This window comes from Mustela lutreola, chromosome 2 (genome assembly GCF_030435805.1).
Source record: "Mustela lutreola isolate mMusLut2 chromosome 2, mMusLut2.pri, whole genome shotgun sequence".
In the NCBI taxonomy this organism is placed as follows: domain Eukaryota; kingdom Metazoa; phylum Chordata; class Mammalia; order Carnivora; family Mustelidae; genus Mustela; species Mustela lutreola.
This window is the reverse complement of record NC_081291.1, coordinates 23,979,704-23,996,373: the sequence shown is the minus strand read 5'-3', so window position 1 is coordinate 23,996,373 and position 16,670 is coordinate 23,979,704. Positions and strand designations below refer to the sequence as shown.

At 41.7% G+C, this 16,670-nt stretch overlaps 1 protein-coding gene across 1 annotated transcript in view; it reads right to left on the bottom strand.

Annotated features, from left to right (window-relative positions):
- Positions 1–16,670, bottom strand: part of CACNA2D3 (calcium voltage-gated channel auxiliary subunit alpha2delta 3) — an 867,979-nt gene that overhangs the window by 58,413 nt on the left and 792,896 nt on the right. The window contains exon 35 of the mRNA XM_059161213.1: positions 8,797–8,908. Coding sequence (XP_059017196.1) covers positions 8,797–8,908 — 112 coding nt within the window. The remainder of the gene's footprint in view (positions 1–8,796; positions 8,909–16,670) is intronic.

The window sequence follows — 16,670 nt, the reverse complement described above, 5'->3', positions numbered from 1 at the left end:
TAGATGGAGAGAAAAAAAAAGTTGGTGGTTGCCTGAAGGGAGGGGAAGGGTGGATGAAATGGGTGCAGGGGATCAAGAATTATAAACTTTCAGCAATAAAATAAATAAATCATGGGGATTTAATAAATCATAGAGTCACTGACATTGTATTAACTTCATAAGTTGACAGATGGGAGTTAGATTTATTGTGGTGACCATTTCATAATGTCTACATATGTCGAATCGCTATGCTGTATAACAGAAACTAATATGATATTGTATGTGAATTATACTTCAATAAAAAAAAAATCCTGTAGCAAACATCATAGTTAACATGGAATTATTAGAATAAATTCCTTTAAATTAGGAACAAGATACGGTTGTCTACTCTCACTGCTTGTAGTCAACAATCCAGGTTACTTTTATGCAACAAAGTAAGTACGGAGGATATAAAGGAAAATTTTCACAAATGGTGTTACTGTGTGTGAAAAAAGTCTGAGAGAGGAGGAGAGTCAAGATGGCGGAGGAGTAGCAGACTGAGAGCACATCAGGTTACAGGAGTTCAGCTAGATAGTTACCAAACCATTCTGAACACCTACAAACCCAACAGGAGATTGAAGAGAAGAAAAGCAGCAATTCTAGGAACAGAAAATCGACTACTTTCTGAAAGGTAGGACATGAAAAAGAAGAGAATCTGAAGCAACAGGTAGATAGACTGTGGGATGGGAGGGGCTAGCTCCCGGCCAGTGGCAGAGCAACGGAGCACAAAATCCGAACATTAGAAGTCTTCTCCACTGAGGGACATCACCCCAGAGGCTAAGTAGGGGTGGAGCCCTTGAGGGGACAGTGTGGTCTCAGGTCCCACAGGGTCACGGAAGGATCAGGAGTGGCTGAGTGTAGCTGAGTTTTCAGGTATCAGAACAGGGAAGCCAGCTACAGAGATGGTGCTGAGGAGGGGCTCTCAGCTTGGGATTACCTTAAACTGATCTGCAGCACAGTCGGGCCACTGCTCTTTGAGCAGGGACTACAAAAGTGGCAGATCTGAGGAGATCCCCTCCTTCCTCCTCTGGGAAGAGCAGTGTGGGAGCACAGTGCTGGAATCTGCTGGGTTTGGAGACTCCAAACAGGGCCGTGCAACAGCGACAGAAACGCTCGGTCACAGGCCGGGTGAGCTTAGAGCACGGCTGGAGACCAGGGACATGGCGGGGATTCACTGCTTTTCTCTGAGGGTGCACTGAGAAGTGGGGGCCCAAAGCTTTCTGCTCCTCCAGCCAGAGATTGGGAGGCCGCTATTTTCATTCTCGTCCTCCAGAGCTCTATGGAAAGCGTTCAGGGAACAAAAACTCCCAGAGCGAACCTGAACAGATTACTTAGCCTGGCCCCTGGCAAGGGCAGGGCAATTCTGCTTTGGGCAAAGACAGTTGAGAATCATTGCAATAGGCCCCTCCCCCAGAAGATCAGCAAGAACATCCAGCCAAGACCAAGCTCACTGATCAAGGAGAACAGCAGAATTTCAGAGGAGGGAAAAGCAAAGCATGGAATACATGGCTTTCTCCCCATGATTCCTTAGTGTTGCAAAGTTAATTAATTTTTTTTAATTTTATTTTTTTCTTATTCTAATTTTTTTAACCTTTCCTCTTTCCTCTTTTAACATTTTTTAACTAGTGTATATTAACAATACCTTTCTAAAAAAAAATCTTTTAAAATCTTCATTATTATAGTCATATTTTATCATTCATTGTATCTAACTTTATTTTGTGTATACATATAGGGTTTTTTCTTCTAAAAAATTTTGGGATACAAAAGTAGATTGAAAGATACCCTATCTAGCCCAGGGCTTTGTTCTACCTCTAGCTAAGCAAATTCTCTCCATTTTCTTTTTCTTTCTTTTTCCAACCAACATATCTTATCAATTCCTTTTTTTAGAATTTTTTTTAAATTTTCATCTTTACATTCATATTCCATCCCTTTATCATGTTTATCCTTATTTTATATATATATATATATATATATATATATATATATATATATAAGTTTTTCTTTCTTTAAAATTTTGGGAGGTAGTTTCTTCTAAGAGACCAAAATCAAGTGAGTGGTTCTATTCTATTCTCCAGTCTAATATATATATATACACACACATTAATTTTTTTAAATTTCTTTTTAACCCTTTCTTCTGCTCCTGATTTGGAGTCTCTTCTGAATTGGTTAGTGTATGTTTTTCTGGGGTCTTTGCCACACTTTTAGTATTTTATTCTCTCATTCATCTGGATAAAATGACAAAGTGGAAAAACTCACCACAAAAAAAAAAAAAAAAACAAGAGGTGGTACTAAAGGCTAGGGACCTAGTCAATATGCAGATTGGTAATATGTCAGATCTAGAGTTCAGAATGATGATTCTCAAGGTGCTAGCTGGGCTTGCAAAAGGCATGGAAGATATTAGAGAAACACTGTCTGGAGAAATAAAAGCCCTTTCTGGAGAAATAAAAGAATTAAAATCTAACCAAGCTGAAATCAAAAAAACTATTAATGAGGTAAAATGAAAAACAGAGGCTCTTATTGCTAGGATAAATGAGGCAGGAGAGAGGATTAATGATATAGGAGACCAAATGATGGAGAATGAAGAAGCTGAGCAAAAGACAGACAAACAACTACTGGACCACAAGGGGAGAATTCGAGAGATGAGTGATACCATAAGATGAAACAATATTAGAATAATTGGGATTTCAGAAGAAGAAGAAAGAGAGAGGGAGGCAGAAGGTATATTGGAGCTAATTATTATACAGAATTTCCCTAAGATGGCAAGGGGAACAAGCATCAAAATCCAGGAGGCACAGAGAACTCCCCTCAAAATCAATAAAAATAGGTCTACACCCCATCATCTAATAGTAAAACTTACAAGTCTTAGTGATAAAGAGAAAATCCGGAAAGAGGCTCGGGACAAGAAGTCTGTAATATACTATGGTAGAAATATGAGATTGGCAGCAAACTTATCCACAGAGACCTGGCAGGCCAGAAAGAACTGGCATGATATATTCAGAGTACTAAATGAGAAAAACATGCAGCCAAGAATACTATATCCAGCTAGGCTATAACTGAAAATAGAAGGAGAGATAAAAAGCTTCCAGGACAAACAAAAAGTAAAAGAAATTGTAAACACCAAATCATCCCTACAGGAAATATTGAAAAATTAATATTGAGAAATATTAAGCAAAGAGATGGCCTAAAAGTAGTAGAGCAGAAAGGAACAGAGACAATATACACTAACAGTCACCTTACAGGCAATGCAATGGCACTAAATTCATATCTTTCAATAGTTACCCTGAATGTAAATGGGCTAAATGGCCCAAACAAAAGACATAGGGCATTAGAATGGATTAAAAAAATAAAACCCATCAATATGCTGTCTACAAGAAACTCATTTTAGACCCAAAGACACCTCCATATTTAAAGTGAGGGGATGGAAAACAATTGGGATGCTAATTTTGATGTTAATGGACATCAAAAGAAAGCTGGGGTGGCAATCCTGATATCAGATAAATTAGATTTTAAGCCACAGGCCATAAGAGATGAGAAAGGACACTATATCATACTTAAAAGTTCTGTCCAACAGGAAGATCTAACAATTTTAAATATCTATGCCCCTAACATGGGAACAGCCAACTATATAAACCAATTAATAACAAAATCAAAGAAACACATCAACAATAATACAATAGTAGTCAAGGACTTTAACAACCCCCTTACTGAAATGGACAGATCATCCAAGCAAAGATCAACAAGGAAATAAAGGCTTTAAATGACACACTGGACCAGATGGACATCACAGATATATTTGGAACATTCCATCCCAAAGCAACAGAACACACATTCTTCTCTAGGCACATGGAACATTCTCCAGAATAGATCACCTCCTGGTCACAAAGCAGGTCTCAACCAGTACCAAAAAATTAGGATCATTCCCTGCATATTTTCAGACCATAATGCTCTGAAACTAGAACTCAATCACAAGAGGAAAGTTGGAAAGAATCTAAATACGTGGAGGCTAAAGAGCATCCTACTAAAGAATGAATGGGTCAGCCAGGAAATTAAAGAATTGAAAAAATTCATGGAAACAAATGATAATGAAAACACAACTGTCCAAAATCTATGGGACATAGCAAAGGCAGTCCTGAGAGGAAAGTATATAGCGATACAAGCCTTTCTCAAGAAACAAGAAAGGTCTCAAATACACAACCTAACCCTACACCAAAAGGAGCTGGAGAAAGAACAGCAAATAAAGCCTAAACCCAGTAGAAGAGAAATCACAAAGATCAGAGTAGAAATCAATGAAATAGAAACCAAAAGAATAGTAGAACAAATCAATGAAACTAGGAGCTGTTTCTTTGAAAGAATTTATAAGATTGATAAACCCCAGCCAGGTCCTTTCTAGAGAAAGGACCCAAATAAATAAAATCATGAATGAAAGAGGAGAGATCACAACCAACACCAAAGAAATACAAACAATTATAAGAACATATTATGAGCAAATATACACCAGGAAATTTGACTATCTGGAAGAAATGGATGCATTCCTAGAGCCATATAAACTACCAAAACTGAACCAGGAAGAAATAGGAAACCTGAACAGACCCATAACCAGTAAGGAGATTGAAGCAGTCATCAAAAATCTCCCAACAAACAAGAGCCCAGGGCCAGACAGCTTCCCAGGGGAATTCTACCAAACACTTAAAGAAGAATTAATACCTTTTCTCCTGAAACTGTTTCAAAAAATAGAAATGGAAGGAAAACTTCCAAACTCATTTTATGAGGCCAGCATTACCTTGATGCCAAAACCAGACAAAGACCCCATTAAAAAAGAGAATTAAAGACCAATATTCTTGATAAACACAGATGAGAAAATTCTCACCAAAATACTAGCCAACAAGATCCAGCAGTACATTAAAAGATTATTCACCACAGCCAAGTGGGATTTATTCCAGGGCTGCAAGGTTGGTTCAACATCTGCAAATCAATCAATCTGATACAATACATTAATAAAAGAACGGACAAGAACCATATGATACTCTCAATAGATGCTAAAAAAACATTTCACAAAGTACAGCATCCTTTCTTGATTGAAACTCTTTAAAGTGTAGGAATAGAGGGTACATACCTCAATATCATCAAAGCCATCTATGAAAAACCCACAGTGAATATCGTTCTCAATGGAGAAAAAGTGAGAGCTTTTCTGCTAAGGTCAGGAACACGGCAGGGATGTCCATTATCACCACTGCTATTCAACATAGTACTAGAAGTCCTAGCATCAGCAATCAGATAACAAAAAAAAATTAAAGGCATCTGAATTGGCAAAGAAGTCAAACTATCACTCTTTGCAGATGATATGATACTTTATGTGGAAAACCCCAAGGACTCCACTCCAAAATTGTAAGAACTCACACAGGAATTCAGGTAAGTGTCAGGATATAAAATCAATGCACAAAAATCAATTGCATTTCTATACACCAACATTAACATAGAAGAAAGAGAAATTAAGGAATTGATCCCATTTACAATTGCACCCAAAACCATAAGACATCTAGGAATAAACCTAATCAAAGAGGCAAAGAATCTATACTCAGAAAACTATAAAGTACTCATGAAAGAAATTGAGGAAGACACAAAGAAATGGAAAAACGTTCCATGCTCATGAATTGGAAGAACAAATATTGTGAAAATGTCTATGCTACCTAAAGCAATCTACATGTTTAATGCAATCCCTATCAAAATACCATCAATTTTTTCCCCAAGAAATGAACAAATAACCCTAAAATTTATATGGAACCAGAAAAGGCCTCAAACAGCCAGAGGAATGTTAAAAAAGAAAGCCAAAGTTGGTGGCATCACAATTCCAGACTTCAAGCTTTTTTCAAAGCTGTCATCATCAAGACAGTATGGTACTGGCACAAAAACAGACACCCAGATCAATGGAACAGAATAGAGAGCCCAGAAATAGACCCTCAACTCTATGGTCAACTAATCTTTGACAAAGCAGGAAGGAATGTCCAATGGAAAAAAGACAGTCTCTTCAACAAACGGTGTTGGGAAAATTGGACAGCCACATGCAGAAGAATGAAACTGGACCATTTCCTTATACCACACACGAAAATAGACTCAAAATGAATGAAAGACTGCAATGTGAGAAAGGAATCCATCAAAATCCTTGAGGAGAACCCAGACAGCGACCTCTTCGACCTCAGCCACAGCAATTTCTTCCTAAAACATCATCAAAAGCAAGGGAAACAAGGGCAAAAATGAACTATTGGGACTTCATCAAGATCAAAAGTTTTTGTACAGCAGAGGAATGAGTCAGCAAAACCAAAAGACAACTGACAAAATGGGAGAGGATATTTGCAAACGACATATCAGATAAAGGGCTAGTATCTAAGGAACTTAACAAACTCAACACCCAAAGAACAAATAATCCAATCAAGGAATAGGCAGAGGACATGAATAGACATTTCTGCAAAGAAGACATCCAGATGGCCAACAGACACATAAAAAAGTGTTCCACATCACTCGGGATCAGGGAAATATAAATCAAAACTACAATGAGATACCACCTCACACCAGTCAGAATGGCTCAAATTAACAAGTCAGGAAACAACAGATGCTGACAAGGATGTGGAGAAAGGCAAACCCTCCTACACTGTTGGTGGGAATGCAGGTTGGTGTAGACACTCTGGAAAAGAGCATGGAGGTTCCTCAGAAAGTTGAAAATAGAGCTACCTTATGACCTAACAAGCACACTACTGAGTATTTACCCTAAAGATACAAATGTAGTGATCTGAAGAGGCACATGCACCAATGTCTATAGCAGCAATGTCCACAACAGCCAAACTATGGAAAGAACCTAGATGTCCATCAACCGATGAATGGCCAAAGAAGCAGTGGTATATACATACAATGGAATACTATGCAGCCATCAAAAGAAATGAAATCTTGCTATTTGCAATGATGTGGATGGAACTAGAGGGTATTATGCTGAGTGAAGTAAGTGAACCAGAAAGATAATTATCATATGATCTCCGTGATATGAGGAATCTGAGAGGCAGGGTAGAAGGTTTGGGGGGTAGGGAAGGAGAAAATGAAACAAGATGGGATTGGGAGGGAGACAAACCATAAGAGACTCTTAATCTCACAAAACAAAGTGAGGGTTGCCAGGGGGAGGAGGATATGGAGAGGGTGGCTGGGTTATGGATATTGGGGAGAATATGTGATATGGTGAGTGCTGTGAACTGTGTAAGACTGACAATTCACAGACCTGTACCCCCGGGGCAAATAATACATTATATATTAATTTAAAAAAATTCGAGAGAAGTGATACACAAACTATTAAATCTAAAAGAGTATTTAGCAACTGGATATAAAATATTCAATATACAGAGTTGTTCTCATATTCTAACAATTATCAATTAGAAAATGCAGTTTTAAATGTATGCCATTTCTGATAGCAGGAAAAACTATATGTTTTCAAGGTATAAATCTAACATAAAATTATAAAATTCTATGAAAAGACATGTAAATAAAGAGACATACTAAGTTTATAAATGTAAAGTTCCAGTATTATACAAGATAGCAATTATCTTCAAATTAATCTATAACTTACAGCAATTTTAATCAAAACTGTGCCATAATTCTTGGAAATTAACAAGCTGATTATAGAATTAATATCAAAGAGGAGAGAAAAAAAATAGCCATGACAACTTAGAAGAATATGGAAAATATATTTGTTCTCCTAAATATAAAATCACATTATAAAGCTCTAATAATTAAAGAGCTATGGTATTGACATCAGTACTGACAAACCATAAAACCTGGAAACAGACCTGCATACAGATGGGAACTCACCCTATATGACACAGGTGCCACAATAAATCAACTGGAACAACAAAAAAAAGACCATTGAATAGGCAGTGCTGGTTGACAGGGAACTATTGAAAAAGATGAAATTAGATGCTACCTTATGGCACACACAAATAAATTCAAGGGAGATTCAAGTCCTGAAGGTGAAAGTCAACACTGGAAGTATTTGGAATAAAACGATTTGAGAATACTACTACGACAAGAGGGCACAAACTAATTTCTTAAAGCACAAATGCACAAATCATAGAACAGAAGAAAAAATTAGACTACATTAAAATAAAGGCAAAGGAAAATTTATGCATCTAAAGACATTACAAAAGATGAGGAGTCAGACGAAGGACTAGGAAGACATATATGTAAAGCATACAACTGGAAAGAAATTGCACCCCAAAACTAGAACACCGAACCAGTAGGAGTGGATTCATCACCCAACAGGCAACTGCCAACAGAAATGAAGGGTAAAGAAACCCAAATGATCAATAAAACCATTTTTTAAAAAAGCCCAATGTCATTAGGAATCAGGGAAATGCCTAGTAAGTGACCAAGACTCATTCCCCAGATGTCAGACTCCAGTGACTCCTAAAGATTTGATGCCTCCAAGAAAGATACAGAAGAATTTTTCCCAACAGATGGTTGAAATGGCCAACCACCAACTGGGAAAACACGAATTAGGACTTTTTCCAACCAGCAATAAACTCAGCTAAAAACCTTGTCTATTCTAGGATGCATTCTCAAGCATTTTGAACCTTTCCCAAGTTCTAAATGATCTAACAAATCCACGTGATGTTTCTTCCAAGCCAGTAGAAACACCTCCTCACACAAGAGGGCCACCATGTTTCCATCTTTCACTGTGATAGTGAGCACGCGGACACATTGGGAGTTCTACACTGAGCAGAAAGGAGGCGTGAGGCTTACTTGGAGCAGTCTTCACAAGCAATGTTCCCTGAAGTCTCCTTGATGGTGCGTTCAGAGACAAATGCTGGATATTCAGTATCACAAGGCTCCAGGGTCTGTTTCAATTTCTGGGCTGTAGGGATAGGAAAAAAAAAAAAAGTAAAAAAGATAAAGAACAAAGGCACAGGCTTTCTTGTGACTGGCAGCCCACAGAAACTCAGAACACAGTTCTCCTCCCACCGTGCTCTGATTTTTCTAGGCATAGCATAATGCATTATTTTCTAATTAGTCAAGTGATTTCATCTGCCAAGCAACTCTATAAGCTATAATTCCTCAAGCCGTTGTGTTGGCTTCATCCACTATCATTTATGCATCACAAGAATACTTTCTGGGACAACATCAGTCAACGGGTCTCCGACTTCAGACTTACTTGAACTCAGCAATAACACATATGTGTATTGGAATAAATGTATAAAATAGAAGTTACACCATATTATTTAGGGTGAGACAAAGGTCATGATACAATTGCATGGTTTTATGACAGAAACAAAATTGAAGTATGGAATAGTAAAATACGTAATGTCTTTGAACCACAGCCATATAACTGATCTTACTCTTAAGAAGTTCCTTGTCCACGAATGCAGCTAGATAACCCCGGTACATGGTTGGGTACCTAGTAGGCAGTTGGTAATGTTTCGGCGGTTGATAAAATAATGTAAACGAGTTATGTCCAGTGGGCAAGTTCCAGAAACTCTTTAAGTTTCCAGTTTTTTCAATGTCTAAATTGGGGCTAATCCAGTCCCTCTAACAGAGGGTGATTTGAGAAGTAAATGAAACATTATATGTGGAGTACTTAGTAGAGTACTTGGACCATAATGAGTGCTGCGTGAATGTCAGTTTATAATAATAATAAATGGTAACGACAGTAACCAATAACAATAAGAACATTAGCATTCTAATGACGCCATTGTAATACTGAAATGATGATGATGGTAGATACTGTAACATAGTGGTTAAGGGTGAAGACTAAAAGAGAAGTTTGGAGTATAAATCCCCTGCTCCATTGCTTCTGGCTAATCCTCAGTATTCTCATCTGCAAAATGGAAATGGCAAGAGTATGGGTCCTTGTCACAGGACTGGTCACTCATTAATATCTTACCAGTAGGGGGCGCCTGGGTGGCTTAGTTGGTTAAGGATCCCACTCTTGATTTCCGCTCAGGTCATGAACTCAGTCCAGTGTTTTGAGACGGAGCCCTGCGTTGGGCTCCACACTGGATGGGAGCCCGTTCACGATCCTCTCTCACCCTCCCCTTCTGTCCCTCCCACTCCTCAAAAAAAGAGAGATCTTACCAGTAGAATGTTCATAGGTTTCCAACACCCAAACTTTGTACAAAGTTTTTGGCTGATATTTTATATGGAAATATAAACACCTATTTATAAATATAGAATATATAATTTACATTTTCAACTCCAAAACTTGGTAGGATTTTAACAAAATGCTGTTTTGACAAAATCTCAAGTTCTATTCCCAATGCAGTTGGTTGGATGTCAGAAGCTCAGAGACATTTCATTTCATTCATTCATCAGAAGCCCGACAAAACATGTCACGTTTTGTGAAATGGCCGTGGGGAGGCTGCCGGCACTAAGTGGGCCAGCACAGGATTGCTAAGTGCAAAAGGAGCCCCTGGCAACCACCAGATATTTGTTGGCTGATTAGAAGCCATGTTCCAAGCATGTATATTCTAACATGACTTTTTTTTTTTTAAATAGAATTTTCCCTAAGCGTTAATTATTTTGAGGAAATTGATTGGGGGTTTGGGGTTAAAGCATAATGCATTGTCATTTTTCTCCTCTCAAAGGAGAAGAAGGAAGTGGATTCAATCAGCTTTTTTTTTTAAATGTATGACCTGTGCTTTTTCAGAAACTGGTCACTGATACGAAAGGCACGATGCCCACGCCAAGGCACGGAGTTGTTCTGAGTAATGAACCGACCAAGGCAGGCACAGCTCTTCACCAAGGGCCGCATGTGCTCACTTCCACATACGTGCAGGTGCAGACATGCAAAACAGCCTTCACCAGATGCTAGGTCTGGAGCATGTCACCACCCATGTGCCAGGAGCTGGACTAATCACTTAGCAGCGAAGGGCACAAACTAAGGGGCACGAATCTTGGCACCGCTGTGGGACAGCCGGTGAGTTCAATCTCGTGACGCCTCCGTGTTCTCCTCGGTAAAATGGGAATAAGACGGAATAACCTCACGCGGTTGTGTGAGAATCAGACGAATTCATGCCTGGCAAGAGGCGGGTGCGCTGTGAGGGGCTCTTTCACCCAACACGCTTCCTGCCACATGACTGCGTGTTATTACGCCCAATCGTCAGAAACGAAAGGCAGGCCTTTCTGAAGCATCACTTTTTGGTTAGAAAAGACCAGTGACTACCTCCCAGAGTCCTCAGAGTCCTGGCTTCACTGCAGGAACAGCATGGGCGAGCGTCATGCTCCCTACAGCCGGGGTCCCCCAACCTGCCTGCCCGCCCCCCGCCTCCCCCATGCCCTGAGGTGCTGGTTTTAGGAAGTCCAGGGCTAAACAGCCCCAGCACAGAGCGGGGGCACCTGGTGGAAACATGGTTCCCTTCCACTTTCTTCTCCACTGCCTCTGATTTTGTCAGGAGGACAGCTTTGTCGGATGCTAGGGAGTTTTTCTCACCTTTCTTTCTTTTTCATTATTCTTTCATTGGCTCTCCCTCACCCCACCCCCGCCTTTTTTTTTTTTTTTTTTTCATTTGGGGAGGCCACCCATAAAGCTCAGAGCATCTGGCTACAATTTGGTCACACTTTTTATTTTCATGGCTCTTGTGTTCGCAATTGACTCCTTTGAGTAGCAAGTGAGAGCGACTTTCCACTGGGGAAACTTCCTTTTAATATTTAAATTATTTGAATTTCAAAAAAAGTGAGTCCCTTAAAATGAAATAAAGATCAAGTGAAAAAACAAAACCAAACCCAAACAATGCGGATTATAAGTGGATACGGCTCTCGTATGCAGATGGCACATATAAGCTCATGTTGGTAACGGCCTCGTTTATTAAGAAATCGCTACGTGCCAGATGCTGTTCTGCTTTACATGTATTAATTTATTTAACAGTAAAACATGACAAAATGAAAAAGAAGAATAAACTATAAGGTGGGAATCTTTTTTTTTTTTTTTTGCAGGTTAGTGAATGGAGGAGACAACTGAATGAATTGCCCAAATTCATCCAGTGAGTATGTGGCAGAGCCAAAATTTGAACTTGGGCCTTCTGGCTCCAGCACACATATATTTAACTGCTCTGTGAAGTTCGGCCAATGAAAGGAAGGAAGGAAGGTCTTTGGGCCGGGCTGAGATAGGCAGTGTGCACGATTTAAACGGGCCCGATAATTGCACCATCTCTCATTGTAATTGTCTCAATGGTGAGGCTCATTTGGCTCGGATCCTTCCTGGAGATGAAATTTGTGTTCCCTTCGCAAGGTACCCATACTGATGGGGCGATAAACCCTCGTCGACTCTGTCCGCAACACGACGATAGACTGGCTGCCTGTCGTCTGCTGGGCTTTTGGGCCACATGCGAATTATCGTATAAAAACCATGGTCACAGTTAATCGAAATAACATGGTTTACGATGAAGACCTTTCTTTGTCTGGAGCGCTATGGACACCGCATATATTTGCGGGCCGGTCGTTACTGCTCATCTCTGCCATTCTGAACCGCTCTGGCTGCCAGGGATCTCCTGAGCGCTGTTTTAACCACTGGGCATTTACATCACATTATCTTACAAAGGTGGAGGTATTAGAGGTCATGAAGTTCAGCTGGGCTGATTCCTTGTTGTAGGGAAAATGGGGTTCAGAAAGCAGACATGGCCTGCCAGAAGTCCCCCAGAGAGAGACTCACCATGACCATCATCTACTTAAACACCAAAACCACCTTCCCAGCCCGTACCCGCGAAGCCCTCACCCCACGCCAAACACGCCGCTAGGCCCTTTGCCTGGAAGGAGTCCTCCCAGGAGAGGCCGGCCGCTCTCCTGTCTTCACAGATGGACAAACCACAGCCCAGAGAAATTAAGTGACACTGCCCGCCCCAAGTCACGTTGCCGTGAGCTCAGGAGCCCAGACCCGCTTGTGCACGGTCACATCGTGGGGCCGCCGTTCTGCACCATTCCACTGCTGTACCTCCCGTCCCCATGAGGCCGGCGGCCCCAGGCCGAAGCCGTGACCTACCACTCACTCACAATGAAGCACCCAATGGAGCAGCCACACAATTGAATTTCTTTAATTTTCCCTTAGCAACAAATGTCCCTGATGAGAATAACTGACTGGGGTTCACAGTAATTATGGGCAGACAACCGGGAATGAATAGAGTTGCCGTTTGAAAAGCTTTCCTCTTCTTTTGTCTCTGTGAACGCACCCCCATTCATACTCCGTGCCAGCAAGCTCCGTTCTTTGTGCAACTTTGCCAAAATGATACCTTTGTGATAATCAAGCAGAAATGGGCTTCCACAGTCCCCTTCATTAAGGAAATGAAGCAGATAAACAGTGTAATTATGGATTCCATTTTTAGCTAAACAAAGATGTATGTCTCAGCCCAGGGTCTTTATCTAGCGAGGGAATGGTAAAATTAGAATGAAGAAACCTTGCAAGTCAATAGCGCTGTGAAACTTTTCTCTCCTTATGCTCTGGGTCTGAGAATTTACATTTTCCTTTAACAAAGATCCCCAGCTGATAGCAGCCCCAGCCCCGCCAGCCCAAGGACAGCTCCCCCATTCCATTCTTTTCTCCATCTGTGAAATGGAAAAAGGCAGCTCTGGCCAGCCGAGGCCTACAGGGCGGAATGAAACAATCCGCATACAGCAGCCAGAACCACACAGGGTCCAAGAAGGCAGGCTGTCTTGCTCATTGCCATCTAGCTGAACTCTTGTCTCACATCTGAGCCCCTCATCTAGTAGCTGTCTGACTCATGCAGCTCAGAAAGGGTTAGTGACAAATTCCAGCAGTCCCTACCTCTCAGGGATGATGAAGGGATCTGAAGATGGTCAAGGGTCCGCACTCCGGAAATGGGAAAGCACTCACTGTATGTTAGCACATGGTGTGGTGACGACACAATCGTCTGACAAGGTCTGTCTCCAGTCTGGGAGCAGGTCTCACATTGTGGCAAAAGGGCAACACGACTTGGAATTATCTATTAAGGAACTTTTAAAAAAGCTTCTAAAACATAACACAGAGAGCTTAAGGATTACACGATTGCTCTTAGCTGAAACTCTGCCTGCTGTTGGTCCTGGTACAGGGGGGTTGGGGGGTTGGGATGTGAAACTTCAGAATAGGGACCTTCATACATTTCTGTAAGCATCATGAATGCAAAGACCATATCCTTCTTCTTCTTCTTCTTTTTAAGGTTATTTATTTGTTTCAGAGTGAGAGGAAAAGCACAAGAAGAGGGGAGGGTCAGAGGGAGAAGCAGGCTCCCCATAGAGCAGGAAGTGCCCTGTGGGACTCAATCCCGGGACTCCGGGGTCATGACCTGAGCTGAAAGCACACGCTTAACAGACTGAGCCACCCAGGTGCCCCCATATCCTTCTTCTTTATTCTGCATCCCCTACCCCATCCTCTTTGGTCTTATACCAGGGTTTCCCAAGAGTGGCACTACTGACATTTTGAGTAGGATCATTCTTTGTGATGTGGGGCTCTGTGTCCTAGGATGTTTAGCTGCACCCCTGGCTTCCACCCACTGGTTGTCAGTAGCACTACCCCCCACCCTGTCACCCCCCCCCCCAAGTTGTGACGACCAAAAATGTCTCCAAACATGGCAATGACTCCTGGGAGAAAAAAAATCCGCCCCGCCTCCTCCAATCCCCCTGTTGAAAACCACGGATCTGAGCAAAGATCACAGGGACTGCAAAGTCACATCAACAAAAACTTTTAAACTGACTGTCATGGGCAGATGCCTGCGGCAACAGGTTATGGGGAAGGGAAGCAGGGCTGGGGGAGATTGGGGGGGAATGGAGATGCGGGCTGGCATGAGAAGATGGGCCATCCTCATGCTTACCACAGAAGCTCCACAGCCAAAGGAGGGCAGGCATTCGGTTGGGAAGAGGAATGCCAAAATGATCAGCCTGCTGCCCTCCGCACTGAATACACTCCTTCCACAGAGCCAGGATCTCAGCCACAAAAGCCACCGAGGCCCAAAGGTAAGCACCGCCCACCGCGTGGGGTGCGCTGCCTCCGGGCCTCGTCTGCGCATGTGCTGTGTGTGCACCGCCTAACCCATCTCTCACACAGGTTGGGTTCGTGGTAACTTCTGTGGACTAACTGGGAGACCAGAGCCCAGGGAGATCAAGAGACTTGCCCAGGAGGGCGCAGCTAGCAAGCAGCAGAAGAAGGCTGCCTGGAGAGCGCAAAGCTAGTTTGGAAGTCGAGGGGACTTGTCCCCAGACACTTCGGGCTGCGGTGAGTGCAGCCCTATGGCCAGCTTGTAGTCCATTCTCTTGTCCTCTATTGATCTTCCTTCTTCCGTCCCTCCCTTTTCATCTCCTCTAAACATTTTCATCCCTAATAGTAAAACTGTGCAGAAGCCTGTGGAATAAGAAAAGCAAACAGAAGAAGGAAGCAAGCACTCATTTGGTAGAACCCTTCTCAGCTCTCACTTTCAAATCATGTGCAGTTTTCAAACAAAGTAGGTTTGTGTTATAGGTAGAATTTTCTTGGGGGACATAATAGTCTTCCCTTCCTAATTCATACTTTGTTCTCTGCTTATTGACTCCCCGCTGGCCATACTGATTGCTGACCCTAATTAAATCCATAACCCCTACTCCCCCATCACTGGATGCTTTTCTGGGGGTATATACAGTTCTGTATATTGTTTATCTTGCTCTATTACTTAATTTCATGAACATTTTTGATCCCGTTGAAAAGATCTATTTTCAGAAACAGAATCTTGTTAAAAGGTTTTCTCTGCCTCTCTGTGGATTGGCTGTCATTTATTTTGAATTTTCTCTATTATTCAGCATTTAAAGAGTTACCAGTATTTGCAGTCATCTGTTCCTTAGTGACAATCATCCTGTCCTAGACCCCTTGGCTCTGACCCCAGTTTATTTCCCTAGGCTAGATTTTCTCCAAGTGGGGTTGTGGACCTTCAAAGCAGGTCCTAAACCAACAGGAAGGGGCAAGCATGGAGCTCACACACTGAGGGTCACCAGGACTCTGTGTGTGTGTGTGTGTGTGTGTGTGTGTGTGTATGAATGAGAGAGAACAGGACACAGAGATGCTGTTCTGCTGGGTTCTCAGCTTTTCAGGGTTGGGCCAACCCCAAACACTCTTGGATTCGGTTCACTGTAATCAGAGTCCATCTGGTGCAGCTGTGTGCCTGGGAACACCTCTCTGTAGGTGTCCCTCCATGTCATCCTCTAACAAGAAATGAGGGAGTTCCTGAATTTAGGCAACAGAGGCCTATTTGTAAGTTATAAAGCCTTGATGACAGTGGCAATACTGGTCATACCCGACGTAAGAACAGTTAGGGTATTCAGTAAGCAAACACTGTGCACCTGCTATGTGCTGAGCAACATTAGGTACTAAGGGATAACAGTGGCTATAAAGCATAGCTCCGGCCATCAAGAAACTCTCGTGTGAAGCCAACAAAGTGAGACAATAGTGGCGCAGAAGAGCTAGAGACATAAATAGGTGAGCTGATTGGAATAGGAGTAAGAAGGACATGCTTGCTAACTCTTCCTGGGGGAATCGAGGGAATCCTCCCGGACCAGGATCTTAAGGGATGGGAGAGGAAATGTCAGATTGAAATATATCCAGCACCTGGGGAAGGCTGAGGCAATTTTCATCTACCTCTTTGAAAAAGATAATTTAAAAATAATCGTAA